This window comes from Scyliorhinus canicula, chromosome 18 (assembly GCF_902713615.1).
Source record: "Scyliorhinus canicula chromosome 18, sScyCan1.1, whole genome shotgun sequence".
Classification (NCBI taxonomy): Eukaryota; Metazoa; Chordata; class Chondrichthyes; order Carcharhiniformes; family Scyliorhinidae; genus Scyliorhinus; species Scyliorhinus canicula.
In genome coordinates this window covers 42,391,705-42,409,012 of record NC_052163.1, presented here as the reverse complement: position 1 = coordinate 42,409,012, position 17,308 = coordinate 42,391,705, and the positions used below count along the sequence as shown (strand labels likewise).

Here is a 17,308-nt window from a genome sequence, read left to right as displayed (position 1 = left end):
ATTTTAACGGACTGTACTCTACCCGCCAACGACAACGGCAGCATGTCCCACCTTTTAAACTCCTCCTCCATCTGCTCCACCAACCTAGTAAAATTAAGACCCGCCCATTCAACCCCTTCACTTTCCACGTGACCAGCCTGGTGGGGGGGCTCCCCAACCGATCACCCATACTCCTTTTTGAGCCAGCTCCCGACATGCGTCATGTGACCCTCCAGGCCCACCCTTGGATGTTTACCATGATCGATCCCTTTCCAACTGCGCCACACCAAGCCCACCCTTGTCAGCAATCCTCAAATAAAGAACCAGCCACCTCACTTCTATTAACTAGCCTGCCCCGCTAGCATGATGGTCCTGCCCAAGGCCTCCAACCTCCCCCCACCCCACCCAGTCCACCTGACCATACATCTCTGAAGAACAGCGGAAGGTGCACTCGCCACTGTTGTTCCCCTGTTTTAAAACAAAAAACCTGCCCCAAAATGCCACCATCAAAAACTTTTTTAAAATGCGCACAACTCCTCCAAATTTCAGTGTCCTCACACTCCTCCCAAAATGTCCCTCACAAACTTCATCGTCTCCTCTGACGTGCCAAAATAATACTCTTGCTTTTGGAAAGTTACCCACAGGTAGGGTCTGTAAAATACTCCAACTTCACGCCCTTTTTAAAGAGGGCAGCCATAACCCAGTTAAACAATAAACCCGACCCGCCTCTCGCCAGGTCCCGGTACACACGCAACTCGTTCTCTTCCCTGGTCTGCATTGCCCATTGAAGGACCTTCACCTTGTCTAGAAAGCAGTGCGACCACCCCACCATTGCCCTCCTCATCAGCATCCTGTGTGCTCGGTTGACCTCAAGGGGCTGGTCAAAGGTCCCCCTCCTCCATCAATTGCTCCAGCATCTTTGCCAAGTACACCCTGGCCTCTGCACCTTTAATGCCTACAGGAATCCTGCCAATCCTGAGGTTTTGCCTTCTGCAGCGATTCTCCAGATACTCCACCTTCTCTCTTAGCCTCTTCTGGCTTCCCGAATCACTCCCATCTCAGCCACCAACGAGGCCAACTGCTCCTCGTGCTCCCCCACCGCCACCTCCACTTTCTGGATTGCCAAACCCTGGGACTCCAGCCTCTGCTCCACTCGCTCAATCCTGGATTTAAACAGTGCCACCACCTTGGCTAGGTCTTCCAGAGCCTCTTTCCTCTGCTGCCGAAACTTATCACTGAGGAACTCTATCAACTGCTCCATCGAGCATTGGGCAGACAGAGCAGCCTCATTGCCCTCTGCCATTTTTCCTGTGGCACACCACGAGGATTCTCTGCTTCAGCAGCTCTTTCCTTCTTCCCCACTACTCGTTAGTGGATCCATCCACCAGCCACACCAGAGGAGTAAAACCTTTCCCAGGCACTCCTGCACTCAAATACTTCACCCTTCGGGCGGGGAAAAGACCATAAAAATCTGTCTTGAGCGGGAGCCACCAAATGTGAACTGAGGGTTTTAACTGAGGGCTTCGAGGCGAGGCAGGAGCGTTCGTGGCCATGTTCAAGGAGTTGTTCATCATGGGGAGGCAGGGGGTGAAAATGGGAAAAACCTGTACAAACTGCAGAATTGTATGTACTCCATGGTTGTCACATGAAGTCTTTTCCGCCAGTGAGGATTGTTGCTGACATCTTCCCTTGGAGGAGTCTGGGGATGTTAATCAAATTCTCTGACCAGCTGGCCTGTGAAAGAGTCTTCCATTTTCCCACACTTTTCGCATTTTTCTACTACTCCCTGGGAGAACCCACTCACTCTCGCCCGAGTCACACATACTTTATGTACCACCTTGAACTGTATCAGGCTCTTCCTCACACACGAGGAGGTCATGTTTACCCTGCGTAGCACCTCGCTCCACATTCCCCAATTTATCTCCTCTCCCAGCTTCCCTCCCACTTTTCTCCTTATTTTTCACCACCTGCTCACCTCCCTGTTCTCCCAACCATCCATATATGCCCCCGAGCCTGCCTTCCCCTTCCACGTCCTGGAGCAGCAATTGCTCTGGTAGGGCAGCTTGGGGAACTCTTTCCAGACCGTCCGTGCAAAGTACCTTACCTGTAGATATCTAAGTTCGCTTCCTCTTGGAAGATGTACCTTCTCCTTCAGTTTCTCTACACTTGCAAACCTCTCTTCCAGGTAAAGATCTCTCACCCTCTCCCACCCCATTTCTCTCCACTTCCTGTACATACCGTCTGTCCCCCCCGGCTCAAATCCGTGGTTTTCACACTGTGGTGAATGAGTTTCACACGGTATTATAAGTTACCAATGTCACTCTGTTCCAAGTATATATATGTATCAATATTGTAAGTGCAGTTGCACTACCTGACCACCAGGGGTGTAGCTCTGGGAGTACTCGAGAGTTTGTACTGGGCTCCTCCCTTGGCTCCGCCCAGAACTCCTCCCCCTGGAGCTGCTGTATAAAGATCCGTGCCACAGAGTCAGCCAGCCAGTTCACCGAAAGTTCAACGGTTAACAGGCTGGCTCTGTTGTAAGTATATTAAAACTGCTATTCTAATCCTACAAGCACGATTCCGTAGAATTGATGGTTCCATCAATTTAATATACTTACGAAACAGTCAAAGTAAATCATGGAAGCAGCCCTCAAGCCTGGACGCCTAGAACTCGACCCGCAGGATGCAGAGGCTAAGGAAATTTTTTTCCCACTGGCTGAGATGTTTTAAGGCCTACCTGGCAGAAGCCAGCACCGCCGGAACAACGGAGGAACAAAAACTCAGCCTACTGCACGCGAGGGTAAGCCACAGAATCTCCACACAGCTAAATCCGGCCGGTTCTTGCACCGCAGCACTGGCGATATTGGACAAAATGTATGTTAGGCCCATTAACGCGGTTGATGCACGCCACGTGTTTACGACTCACCATCAGCGGCCTACAGAAACGCTAGCCGAATTTGTTAGGGAACTGGACAATCTCTCTAATGACTGTACTTATCAAGCCGTTACCGCGACTGAACATAGGGAGCTTGCTGTGCGGGACGTTTTCGTAGCGGGCCTTAGATCGAACTATGTGCGCCAAAGACTGCTAGAAAAGGGGGCCCAGGATTTAGATACTACTGTGGAGACTGCTACCACTATGTAAGTCTCCTTCCGCAGCCTCACATCGTTTCCCGCGGACCCCGCGACCTCATCGTGGACCCCCGACCAACAATCCCCCCAGGCCTGTGCCGCACGGCCCCCAGCTACCGCGCTGCCAAAGCCAGTTATGCTGCTGCCCCCGCCAGCTACTCAGCTGCCCCAGCCAGCTACTCAGCTGCCCCAGCCTGCCATTTCTGTGGTCAAAGCCAGCACCCGCGGCAGCACTGCCCAGCCCGATCCGCGACCTGCAGCAGCTGCGGGAAGAAAGGCCACTGCCAGAGTGTGCCTCGCGAAAAGGGCCCAGTTTCTAACTCCCCAGTAGAGAGAACAAATCGCTCCCAACACCAGCGGGCCCGCGGGGCCCGAAACACTGCGGCCTATGCCCCGACTCCGCCCCATCCTGCCACGTGCGATTCATGGGGGCCGCCATCTTGGCAAACCCCCACCACGGGCCCCATCTGCATCTCTATGCTCAGATAGCTCATCTGAAGACTACGACTTCCCCGGGCACTCATCACGCGGCTCGCAACTCAGCGAAGTGATCCTGCATCAAGCTCGCCAGAACGTACCGGCATCTACTCGACCGGACGCCCACCCGGAAGACTATGACTTTCCCGGGCACTCATCACGCGGCCCGCAACTCAACGCGGTCACCCTAGATCAATCCTGCCCCAAGCACCTACGAAGTTCGATGGCGGAGGTCCAGATTAACGGGTACAGCACGCCATGCCTCTTTGACTCCGGGAGCACCGAGAGCTTCATACACCCAGAGCTAGTAAGACGCTGTTTGCTTCCTATTTTTCCTCTGAGCCAAACTATTGCCCTCGCTTCGGGCTCCCACTCAGTCCAAATCCAAGGACGCACCGTCGCTACGCTCACAATTCGAGGCGCTAGTTATTCAAAATGTAAACTTTATGTCCTGCCTGACCTCTGCGCGCCACTCTTATTAGGCCTGGATTTCCAGTGCAACCTCAAGAGCCTCACCCTCAGCTTCAGCGGGCCCCTGCCCCCTCTCACTTTCTGCAGCCTAGCCACACTGCGCATCGCCCCCCCCCCCTCCTCTCTTCGCCAATCTCACTCCAGATTGCAAACCAGTAGCTACACGCAGCAGGCGATACAGCCTACAGGATAGGGTCTTTATCCGATCGGAGGTCCGACGGCTGCTCAGTGAGGGGATCATAGAGGCCAGTAATAGTCCCTGCTGAGCTCAGGTGGTGGTCGTCAAGACCGGGGGGACATTTCGCATGGTCGTCGACTATAGTCAGACCATAAATCGCTTTACGCTCCTAGACGCGTATCCCCTCCCCAGAATTGCAGACATGGTTAATCAGATCGCCCAATATTGGCTATTTTCCACGGTGGATCTGAAGTCTGCATACCACCAGCTCCCAATCCGCCCGGAGGACCGCCACTGCACGGCGTTCGAGGCCGATGGCTGCCCCTTCCATTTCCTCCGGGTTCCCTTCGGCGTCACTAACGGGGTTTCGGTGTTCCAACGAGCAATGGACCGAATGGTAGACCAGTACGGACTGCGGGCCACGTTTCTGTATCTGGACAATGTTACCATCTGCGGCTATGACCAGCAGGACCACGACGCCAACCTCCACCGTTTTCTCCAGACGGCACAGAAATTAAACCTCACTTATAACAAGGAGCATTGCGTTTTCTGCACAAACAGACTGGCCATCCTCGGCTACGTCGTGGAGAAAGGAGTCCTGGAACCAGACACGGACCGCATGCGCCCCCTCTTAGAACTCCCCCTCCCTCATTGCCCCAAGGCCCTCAAACGGTGCTTGGGGTTTTTTTTCATACTACGCCCAGTGGGTCCCTCAATATGCGGACAAAGCCCGCCCACTCTTTAAGGCCACACGATTTCCCCTGTCTGCTGAGGCGCGCCAGGCCTTCAGCTGCATCAAGGAGGACATCGCCAAAGCAGCCATGCGGGTGGTGGATGAATCCACTCCCTTTCGGGTTGAGAGCGACGCCTTAGAGGTAGCTCTAGCAGCCACTTTAAATCAGGCAGGGAGGCCCGTTGCATTTTTTTCCCGTACCCTATCCGCTTCAGAACTCCGACACTCCTCTGTCGAGAAGGAAGCACAAGCCATCGTGGAGGCTGTTCGTCACTGGAGGCACTACCTCGCAGGTAGGAGGTTCACCCTTATCACCGACCAACGATCGCAAAGGGGCAAAATAAAAAATGATAAAATCCTTTGCTGGAGGATCCAACTCCCACCTATAGTTACGATATTAAATATCGACCGGGGAAGCTCAACGAACCCTCGGATGCCCTATCCCGCGGGACATGCGCCAGCGCGCAGATCAGCCATCTGAAAGCCATCTACGATGACCTCTGCCATCCAGGGGTCACCCGGCTTGCCCACTACATCAGAGCCCAAAATCTGCCTTTCTCCAACGAGGAGGTAAAAGCGGTCACCAGGGACTGCCCGATCTGTTCAGAGTGCAAACCGCACTTCTATAGACCAGACAGGGCCCACCTGGTCAAGGCTTCTAGGCCCTTTGAACGCCTTGTGATCGATTTCAAAGGGCCACTCCCCTCCACTAACAAGAACATTTATTTCCTCAACATGATCGATGAGTTCTCCCGATTCCCTTTTGCCATTCCGTGCCCCGACATGACCTCCGACACAGTCATTAGGGCCCTGCATAGTGTCTTCACCCTGTTTGATTTCCCCAGCTACGTGTACAGCGACCGGGGTTCGTCCTTTATGAGCGACGAGCTGCGTCAGTACCTGCTCGACAAGGGCATCGCCTCGAGCAGGACTACCAGCTACAACCCCAGGGGGAACGGGAAGGTGGAGAGGAAGAACGCGACGGTCTGGAAGACCGTCCTACTGACCCTCCGGTCTAGAAAACACCAAGTCTCCCAATGGCAAGAAGTCCTCCCAGACGAGCTCCACGCAATCAGATGCCTCCTCTGTACAGCGACATATCAAACCCCTCACGAGCGGCTCTTCATTTTTTCTAGGGGCACTACCACGGGGGTCTCACTTCCGGCGTGGCTGAGGACACCAGGCCCGGTTCTCCTGAGGAAGCACGTCAGGGGGCACAAAACTGACCCCCTTGTTGAAAAGGTGTGCCTCCTCCTTTCCAACCCCCAGTACGCATTTGTGGAGTTCCCGGACGGTCGCCAGGACATAGTATCCCTTCGGGACCTGGCACCCGCTGGTCAGACTAACTCTGTGAGCCACCACCCCCGCTGGACTCGATTTTTTTCACAGGGGGTGAATGTGGTGAATGAGATTCACACGGCATTATAAGTTACCAATGTCACTCTGTTCCAAGTATATATATGTATCAATATTGTAAGTGCAGTTGCACTACCTGTGTATGTACTCCATGGTCGTCACAGGAAGTCTTTTCCGCCAGTGAGGACTGTTGCTGACATCTTCCCTTGGAGGAGTCTGGGGATGTTAATCAAATTCTCTGGCCAGCTGGCCTGTGAAAGAGTCTTCCATTTTCCCACACTTTTCGCATTTTTCTACTACTCTCTGGAAGAACCTACTCACTCTCACCCGAGTCACACATACTTTATGTACCACCTTGAACTGTATCAGGCTCATCCTCACACACGAGGAGGTCATGTTTACCCTGCGTAGCACCTCGCTCCACATTCCCCAATTTATCTCCTCTCCCAGCTTCCCTCCCACTTTTCTCCTTATTTTTCACCACATGCTCACCTCCCTGTTCTCCCAACCGTCCATATATGCCCCCGAGCCTGCCTTCCCCTTCCACGTCCTGGAGCAGCAATTGCTCCGGTAGGGCAGCTTGGGGAACTCTTTCCAGACTGTCCGTGCAAAGTACCTTACCTGTAGATATCTAAGTTCCTCTTGGAAGATGTACCTTCTCCTTCAGTTCCTCTATACTTGCAAACCGCTCTTCCAGGTAAAGATCTCTCACCCTCTCCAGCCCCATTTCTCTCCACTTCCTGTACATACCATCTGTCCCCCCCCCCCCGGCTCAAATCCGTGGTTTTCACACTGTGGTGAATGAGATTCACATAGTATTATAAGTTACCAATGTCACTCTGTTCCAAGTATATATATGTATCAATATTGTAAGTGCAGTTGCACTACCTGACCACCAGGGGTCTAGCTCTGGGAGTACTCGAGAGTTTGTACTGGGCTCCTCCCTTGGCTCCACCCAGAACTCCTCCCCCTGGAGCTGCTGTATAAAGATCCGTGCCATAGAGTCAGCCAGCCAGTTCACCGAAAGTTCAACGGCTAACAGGCTGGCTCTGTTGTAAGTATATTAAAATCGCTATTCTAATCCTACAAGCACGTGTCCGTAGAATTGATGGTTCCATCACACACAACGGTGTTGACACAGACATCCCCTCTGTACTAAAATGTCTCCTCAGCTGGTTCTACACCTTCACAGTGGACTGCACAACTGGGCTCTCCGTGTATCTACTTGGTGCCAGTGGCAACGCGTCGTCACCATGGCCCTTCGACTGGACCCCCTACAAGATTCTTCCTCCATCCTGACCCATTCTGCTCCCTATCCCTCGCGCCACAGCCTCACCTTTTCCACGTTTGCCGCCCAGTAATAATGTAACAAATTGGGAAACACCAACCCTCCCTTCTGCCTCTGTAACAGGGTCCTCTTTACCCTTGGTACCTTCCCCACCCTCACAAACTCTGAAAAAACCGTATCCAGCTTCCGGAAAAAGGCCTTTGGTCCAAAAATTGAAGGAACCTTGGTAGGACATTCATCTTCACTACTTGGACCCTCCCTGCCAGAGTCAGATGCAGCATGTCCCACCTCTTAAGATCCTCCCTAACCTCCTCTACCAGCTTTGTTAAATTCCATTCATGCAATGTCGCCCACTCTCCCGTTACCTGGACCCCAGGTATTTGAACCTGTCTCTAGCTACCTTGAATGGCTTTCCGGCCTAATTCATTTACCAGGAACACCTCGCTTTTCCCTGCATTAATTTGTATACTGAGAATGCCCCAAACCTCCCTAATAGGTCCATAATCCTCGCCATGCTCTCCAGCGGGTCTGACACGTACAATAGCAGTCCATATAGCGACACCCGATGCACCCTACTCCCCCTCGTGATCCCTTGCCACTCTGCTGACCCCCGAAGGGCATTGCCAGGGGCTCTATTGCTAGCTTGAACAGCAGCAGCGACAGCGGGCACCCCTGCCTCGTTCCCCTGTGTAACCCGAAACTTTGTGAGCTCATATCATTGGTTTGTATGCTCGCCACCGGTGCCATGTACAACAGACACACCTACGCCACAAACTTCCGCTCAAACCCAACACTTCCCAGGACCTTGAACAGGTACCGCCTCTCCACTCAATCGAATGCCTTCTCCACATCCATGGACACCACTACCTCTCGACAGGGTCATAATCACGTTTAACACTCCCTTTCTATTACTGGAGAGTTGCCTGCTCTTTATGAAACTTATTTGGTCCTCTGCAACCATCCCCGGACACAACTTCCTTCCTCCCACTACCAGTTTGGCCAGAGCTTTTACATCCGCTTCTTGGGTCTCAAAGTAATATTCTTTTCAAAGTAATATTCCCGGCCTTCATAAATCACCCAGAGTTTTGCTGGGTAGAGCACCCCAAACCTGATCTGCTGTCAATAAAGCACCGCCTTGGCCCTGTTAAATCCGGCACGCCGTTTGCCAGTTCAGCTCCATATGACCAGGTATATTCGGACCTTGTTCCCTTCCCATTCACAGTTCCGTTTCCCCCTGGACCACTGCAGTATCTTCTCTTTCTCCACGGATTTGTGGAGTCTTGCAATCACTGCCCATGGCAGCTCCCCACCTCTTGGCTTCTGCCTCCGAGACCTGTGCGCTCTATCCATCTCTGGGGTCTTGTCCAACACCCCCTCCGCCACCAGCCCTGCCAGCATCCTTGAGATGTACCTCATGGCACCCGTGCCTTCCACTCCTTCCGGCAGACCAACGATGCGCAGGTTCTGCCTTCTTGACCTATTCTTCCACCTTTGTTCTCGGCGTCTGGCAAAGGTCTCTTCTGAACCCCACCTCCGCCTCCAATGCCACCACCTGATTGCTGTGGTCCGACATGACCCTCTCCATCTCTCGGATTTGCGACCCCTGTGCCTCCAGACACTTTTTGATCCTTTCCTTCGAGCCCTTCAGGTGCCACAGCCTCTTCGATAGCGATTGGTCCTCCTACATCCCTTTCCTTTGTTGATGGAACTCTTCCTTGATGAAAGCCATCAACTGTTCTATCTGGGGCTTTCAAACCTGCACTGGCCATTCCCCCTCCACCATCTCTCCAATAACTGCTGTGCCACAGGTGTCTTCCAACTCCTTGGCCAGGTCTTTCACCTTCTGCCGGCTCTGGTAACTGACAGAAATGCCACACCCGGGGGGAACCTCTCCTCCAACCTCCAGCTACACTTTTCGGTCAAAGTTTCTCCCCTTTTCAGGTAAAAAGAGCTTTTTTATGCCTTCGAGCAGGAGCTGCCCTGTGTGCGACTAATCACACCATGGCTGCCACCAGAAGTTTGAAAAAGTCTTCCATAGCACATCCCAATTGACACAGCCAAAATCTTGGTCTGTTCGATGAAGGCCACGGAAGAGTGGTTTTGCTCCTGGCATTTCTCTTGAATTTGTTGAGCAGTGGAAATCATGAACATTTGTTCCAGGCTTTGGTCGGAAGCCACACTGTTTTTCCATAAGACCATAAGACATAGTTGCAGAATTAGGCCACTCGGCCCATCGAGTCTGCTCCGCCATTCAATCATGGCTGATATTTTCTCATCCCCATTCTCCTGCCTTCTTCCCATAACCCCTGATCTCCTTATTAATCAAGAACCTATCTATCTCTGTCTTAAAGACACTCAGTGGTTTAGCCTCCACAGCCTTCTGCGGCAAAGAGTTGCACAGATTCACCACCCTCTGGCTGCAGAAATCCCTCCTCATCTCTGTTTTAAAGGATCATCGCTTTAGTCTGAGATGGTGTCCTCTGGTTCTAGTTTCTCCTACAAGTGAAACATCCTTTCCACGTCCACTCTCTCCAGGCTTCGCAGTATCCTGTAAGTTTCAATAAGATCCCCCCTCATGGAACAGTTGTTGGAGATGATCTCTCTCCTCCAAGTTTGAAAATCTCCACTGGAATCCCGTCCACTCCTGCAGCTTTTCCATTCGTTTTCATGCTTAATGGCGGGTTCGACCATCCAAGCCTGGTGGGAGTCCAAGATCCTCTTTGAAGGAGAATTGGGGGATTTTGTTGAACACATTCTTATCTATGATTGTATCATGGTTTAGGATTTCTTTGAAGTGTTCTCTCCATCGAAGGCTAATGTTTTCTCTCTCTCAAATAGGCTCCATCCTTACTCAGCACCGGTTTGAGGTCTAGGTTGTTGGGTCCATATCTTGGAGGCACTGAAGAAACCCTGGGCGCCATGCATGTCGATCAGGAGTTGCAGATCCTTGGTATTCTGAACCCACCATTGGTTCTTGATTTCCCTAGTTCTTCTTTGTACTTATGCGTTTGGTGTTTAATGAGTTCTTCTCATGTTGTTTTGCCAGGTGCGAAGGCGTTTGCTCTTCTTGTCGATTGAGGTCTTGGGTGGTATAGGCATTCTCGTCAAGCCAGTTTTGGCTGTCTTCAGCTCATTCCAGTTTTACTCCACTCCATTGGAATGAGTGCTTTGGAGATTTTGGTGAAGACATTGTTTGATATTCACTAGCATGCTTGGCTCTTGAAGCTTCGAAACATCAAGCTTTTTTTCTGAGCTGTTTCTTCGTCTTTCGCTGATTTCTGGTGGAGTTTGATTAACATAATAGAGCCGTTGGTCTGTCCAGCAGCCATCTGCACTGGTCATAGCTTTGGTGATGAGGACATCCTTTTGGTCTCGGGATCGGATGATGACATAGTTGACCATGTGCCAGTGCTTTTGATTGTGGTTAATGTGTTGGTGGTGACAAGCTGGTGTTCTGTGAATTTGGGTGACACTGCTGCCTCATAGAGTCCTTTCCAACCCAGGTTCTGAAATTGAGTTTAACTTTGATTTTCTGACTACAGGGAGATGAGCTGTTGGATGTTGTCTGCCAGCCAGGTTGGAGAAAAAACAGACTATTTTCAGGGCATCTTTTCTAGACCTTTGCCCATGTGGAGTGAGCAGAGTGGATCCTGAAGAGGACTGCTCAGTTGTGAAGAAAGCTGCTGAAACGCTCTTCTGTTCTTATTTCAAGAGCAAAATTACTGAATCAAACTCCATTGCCTATGTGCTGGTCTGAAGCTGGAGACTTCCAGATCTCATGATCTTGTCCCCATCACCTCTTGCCAGTCACCGCAGGGTGTGTTTGTGGGGGAGGTATGTTGGTTTCCTCTTGGCAGACTCCTGGTGCGGGACATCTTTTAACGTGGTTATGCCATTGCACGTCAGCAGACTCACGGTCCTCGACAGGGGGTAGGTCCAGTTCCAGTGGCAGGGGAACCTCAACGAGGTTGGGGATCCCACATACTGCTGCAGCCTTCATCCGCCATCACAGCCGTTGATTCCATACAAGCATCTTCCACCTAATCTGCCGTTGAGGACTTGTTTTGGATTGCGCTTTGTCTGATTCCGAAGGAAAACAGAAAATAATGAAAATAGGTCAGGAAGCATTGTTGGAGAGAAGCCAAGTTAATGAATAGTTGGGTGGAAAAAGAGCAAAATGAAAGGGCTGTGATTGGCTGGAAGGCAGGAATAATTAAATGGCAAATAATGGTGGTGGATGGCCAAAGGAAGTGAGAATGAGACAAGTACAGAAACAGAAGTTGAGTCTAAAGGAATAGCAGAATGTTGAATAATTACTATGTGGAAGCAAAAAATGAGATTAAACCTGAAACTTGTAAAAAAAAAAGGAAACAGAATGGGGGCAAAGATTACAGTCTGAAATGGTTGAATTCAATACTGTGCCCAGTTGGAAAAAAAGCGAGGTGCTATTCCTTGAGTTTCTGTTCAGTTTTATTGGGATACTGCAGCAGGCTGTGCTCGGCAGGATCATAGTGGGGTAAAGTGGAGAATTAAAATGACAGACACTGGAAAGCTCAGGGACATGTTTGAACTCCGATTGAATTGAGATGTTCCAAAAAGCGGCTACTCAATCTGGTTTGGTCTCCCCAGTGTAATGGGGAAGAAACGAATACTAAGTTGAAAGAAGTACACTTTTTTTTTTAAATGGCACACTTTCATTGCTGGGAGGACAAAATGAATTATTTATTTCATTGCAATCTGTGGGATTTACTGGTTCAGATATTGGCTGCTACCCTTTACTATAGTACGCCAGAGACTACACTTCAAAAAAAGTAATAGATTAGCAGTGAACTGCTTGAGGACATGGAACGTGCTGAAATTTATATTTTTAAATTTCTTTCTCCTCACAATGGACCCAGTCATGCACCATCTTTAACAACACAAGTTTATGTCTGTCTGGTTGTCATTCCGCATCTCTCAATGCATGGACAGGCTGATGACCTACTCCTGGGCCTTTGCAGGTACCATTCTGAAACCAGCCAGGCTACTGACTGTCACCTGGAAAGCCCCAGGTTCAATTCTGCCCAAGCTGAGTTAATTCTCCCAGTTTGGGCAGTATAAGTCAGACAGCACCCCAGGGCAAGGCCAAGGAAGATTTTTTTTAATATATATTTTTACAGAGTTACGGACTTCGCTGGCTCGGCCAGAATTTGTTGCACATCCCTGATTGCCCTTGAGAAGGTGGCAGTGAGCTGCCTTCTTCAACTGTTGCAGCCCATGTGGCATAGATACATCCACTGTGCTATCAGGGAGGGAGGTCTCAGATTTTGACCCAGCAACAGTGAAGGAACAGCAATATATCGATTGTGCAGGCTTGAACTCCTGATCCTTGTCCACTGAGTGTTGTCAGGTGTCAGGTCAGCGTACGATTGGATGTGGCCATGAATGGTACCTTTGTGTATGAGCACATTAAATACTGTATGACTTGTATTGGACTCCCAGAGCTTTTCTCATCGTAATAACTACCAATGCTCAACTGTTATAAGTGGCGGTTGTAATCATCTCTTAACCCTACAGGTCCTGGGGGTCCTCGCTTCAACGCAGAGGGGAGAGTTCTGCCCCACAGCATCCTTGGAAACTTGGCAGATTTTAAGCAGGAATTACTTGCAAGAGGACTTACTGAGGTAAAGTACAAGCTTACAATTAACCTATATCAATTGTGACATGGGGTATAGTCGGGGAAATATGGAAAATCATTTATATTCCTTAAATTGGCTCATTTAATAGAGCCAGAGGCTCCTGCTGAGTAAGTGCAATACTAAAAGTTTGGCATACATTTTAAATTGAAGTTAGACCGGCTGGAACAATGGGTCCTTCAGAGCAACGCTGTTTGTGGATTTTTGGGAAGAAAGTTGAAGCGGGTAATTTGGGATGGAGGGGACTATGATGTTGGAGACTGGAGTTCCAAATTTGCCTTCCAAATTACTTGCTGTATCTGGAATCTTGCCTTTTGTTATTCACCCAGAACTCTCTATGCCATCTCATTATTAATGGACACATTTCAATTTGAAGCAACTGGCATTAACAAAGTAATGTTGCCGTAGTCCCAGATGACCATTGACCACTTTTCCCTTTGAATGGGGAGAGCAGACTGATGGTGATTTAACCTTAGGATCACCACACCTCAGACGAGGAGCAAGGTTGAGAAGGCGGAGCCTTCCTGAATAACCTCAGCAGGTACGGGAGTTGAACCTGCGCTATTGGCCTCGCTCTGCATCACAAACTAGTTGTCCAGCCAACTGAGTTAAATCGGCCCCCGGTTAACATTAAGTACTCCTGAGAATTCCGGTGGTGGCTATGAGGGAGTAAGTCGCACATTTGGTGGCTCCCGCTCCGGTCGGACTCTTGGACCTTTTCCCCGCATTTTTGCGCTTTTGAGCGCTGGATTTGAAAGTAGTAGCATTCAGGCACTGAATCCATGCAGAGGTGTATGGAACTAAGAACTAAGAAGGATCGCAAACAGCTGAAGAAGTGGACAAGCAAGGGCAAGGGGGAGGCTGCGAGTGAAACCAATATGGCCGATGTCCAGACCCGGGCACCGCCAGCTCAGCCAACAATTCAGCACCTGTTGCAGGTTATGCAGGAGAGCTTCCTTGCACTGAAATGTGACCACTTGGAACCACTCCAGAAATTGTTTGACCGAAATGGAGAAAAGGCAGGATGCCCAGGCTGAGAAGATGCAGGAGCTGGAGAAGACGGTGGAGGAGCAGGCGGACTTTCAAACAGTGGCGGACGTGGAGATTCGAGGGTTGAGAGACCAACAAAAAATGCCCTTGGAAAAGCTGGAGGACCTGGAGAACAGGTCTCGCCGCCAGAATTTAAGAATCGTTGGCCTCCCGGAGGGGGATGAGGGGCTGGATGCTGCCGCGTATGTGGCAGATGTGTTCCAGAAGCTGCTGGGGAACGGGGTGTTCGCTCGCCCGCCGGAGGTGGACAGGGCACATAGAGCGTAAGTGAGGCAGCCGAGGTGAGAAGGTCCCTCAAGAGTGAGTGTGGTCCGGTTCCACAGGTTCCTGGATAAGGAGCAGGTTCTTCAATGGGCCAAGAGCACGCGGAGGTGCAATTGGGACAGTAGCACCCTGCACGTTTACCAAAACCTGAGTGCAGAGGTGGCCAGAAGGAGGGCAGGCTACAGGCAAATTAAAGAGATTTTGCATAAGAAGCAGGTGAAATTTGGGTGCTCTATCCGGCGCGACTGTGGGTTACGCACGAGGGCCAGCACCATTATTTCGAGGAGCCCGAGGAGGCGATGGACTTCGCAAAGAGGCACGGACTGGTCCCGAGCTGAGGACTCTTGGACTCGTGTTGGAACTTTTCATTCTTTCTCTCTTGTTTCTGAGAGATGCCTGCATGTTTTTCATGCTTTTGCATCTTGGTTTTTATGTCTTTTTTGTCTTTTTTCTCTTCATGTCTCTTTCGCTTTTGTGTTGGAGTTTTGTTAGAAAAAGAGAATAGTTAGAATGGTTCGGTTGTGGGGAGTGTTTTTTGGGGAATTTTTGCGATCTCTTTCTGCGTTCGGATAGGAATGGGTGACAGTGCCTGCTATTTCGTTTTGTATGACTTAAATTGCACTATTGTTGGGGCTGTCTCTGACCTGTTTAGAGTATTTGTTCAAGCAGGGCTGATTTGGGGAAGTGGTGTGGATGGGCCGGGGAGAAGGGAGCCAGGGAACAATAGGTGAGAGACTCGCTGGCGCCGGAGTTGGGAGCCATCAGGCTAACCAGAAGCCAGGTGGAGGGTGTTCATTCAGCTAGTTTATGGCAGGGGTTAGGTTATAGGGTGGTGTTGTTATAGGGGGGGGGGGGAGTAGGTCTGCTGACGATGATGGAAATTGGGCATGGAAGAGTGAGGAGGTCAGGGGTGGAGGCGGCCAGGAGGCGGGCCAGAGGAAGCGCGGCACATGGCTTGGGGGCTGGCCAAAGAAAGGAGATGGCTGATTGGCTAAGGGGGAGGGTGAGGTGCCCCCCAAACAGGCTGATCACCTGGAATGTGAGAGGGCTAAACGGGCCAGTCAAGAGGGCGCGTGTGTTCGAGCATTTGCGGGTTTTGAAGGCAGACATAGTCATGTTACAGGAGACTCATCTGAAAGTGGCTGACCAGGTCAGATTAAGGAAGGGCTGGATTAGTCAGGTCTTCCATTCAGTGCTTGACGCTAAGACCAGGGGGGTTGCAATCTTGATCAACTAGTGGGTCCAATTTGAGGTGGAGGGCACAGTTGTGGACGGGGGTGCCAGATTTGCTACGGTTAGGGGTAAGCTCGAGTGGGTGAGAGTAGTCCTGGTCATCATACATTCCCCTAATTGGGATGACGTAGATTTTATTAAGAGGTTGCTGGGGAAGATCCCTGACTTGGACTCATGCCAACTGATCATGGGTGTGGACTGGTCGTGTTGAAAATCGGGTTGGGGGCCAGCGATGACAAAGGAATTGATAGGGTTCATGAAGCAAATGGGGGGAGCTGACCCATGGAGATTTAGTCGGCCGTTGGCGAAAGAGGTTTTGTTCTATTCTCATGTCCACAAGGTGTATTCCTGAATCGATTTCTTTATCATGAGCAGGGACTTGCTGACAGGGATGACGGGTGCAGAATATTCGGCAGTTACCATATCGGACCATGCTCCGCACTGGGTTGATCTGCAGATTTGCAAAGACAGCTTTCAGCACCCACAATGGAGGCTGGAAGTTGGGCTGCTGGCGGACGAGGTAGTGTGTTAGAGGCTGAGGAAATGCATGCAGAATTACCTGCAGGTAAATGTAACTGGAGAAGTATCAGCAGCGGTGCTCTGGGAGGCACTGAAGGCAGTGGTGAGAGGGGAGCTGATTTCAATCCCAGCCCATAGGGACAGGACATACAGGGCAGAAACGGACCGACTGGTTAAGGAAATTTTAAGGACGGACAGGAGCTTTGCGGAGTCCCCGAGGCCAGAGTTACTTAGGAAACAGCAGAGGCTGCAGGACGAGTTTGGGGTGTTGTCTACAGGAGGCCGTAGAGCAGCTTAGAAGGGCAGAGGGTGTAATATACGAGCATGGGGAGAAGGCCAGCAGAATGCTTGCACAATAACTAAGAAAGAGAGAAGCGGCTAGGGAAACAGAAAAGATAGTTGACGGGGAGGGAAACCTGGTGGGGCACCCGGTAGGACTGAACAAGGGACTTCTATAGCAAGCTGTACACATCGGAACCCCCCACAGGACTGGAGGGGATGAGGCGCTTTTTGGACCATCTGACCTTCCCAAGAGTAGGTAGGGGGTTGGTAGGGGGTTGGTTGGTTCTTCGGCCCGATCAGGACCGAAGAAGTACTGAAGGTCATGCAGTCAGGTAAAGCCCCGGGCCGGACGGATACCCGGTGGAGTTTTATAAAAAGTTCTCCAAGATCGTGGGCCGGTGCTGGTTGATGCACCATCAATTGGACACGAGACGAAGATGAGATCCAAAAGAAAAATCATAAGAGTCCATCCGCAGGCAGAAGTCCACCAGTAGGTCACATCGATTCAATCAGTCGAGTGGGCGCCTTCGATGTCCTGCTTGACCTGCGCAGCTGTGCCGGCGACGTCGGAGCGGTGGTCGTCCGTGACTCCGGGAGCGACGATCTTGTTCCTGTGTTCGTACCCCTGGTCGGAGCTAGTGGGGGCCAGGCCGGGGAAGGGGGTTCCTGTC

At 51.0% G+C, this 17,308-nt stretch overlaps 1 protein-coding gene across 9 annotated transcripts in view; it reads left to right on the top strand.

Moving 5' to 3' along the window:
* LOC119953474 (mycbp associated protein) overlaps positions 1–17,308 on the top strand; it is a 229,365-nt gene that overhangs the window by 54,197 nt on the left and 157,860 nt on the right. For all 9 annotated transcript variants that reach the window (XM_038777797.1, XM_038777791.1, XM_038777794.1 and 6 more), the window contains exon 4: positions 13,171–13,277. In XM_038777797.1, the coding sequence (XP_038633725.1) occupies positions 13,171–13,277 (107 nt within the window). The remainder of the gene's footprint in view (positions 1–13,170; positions 13,278–17,308) is intronic.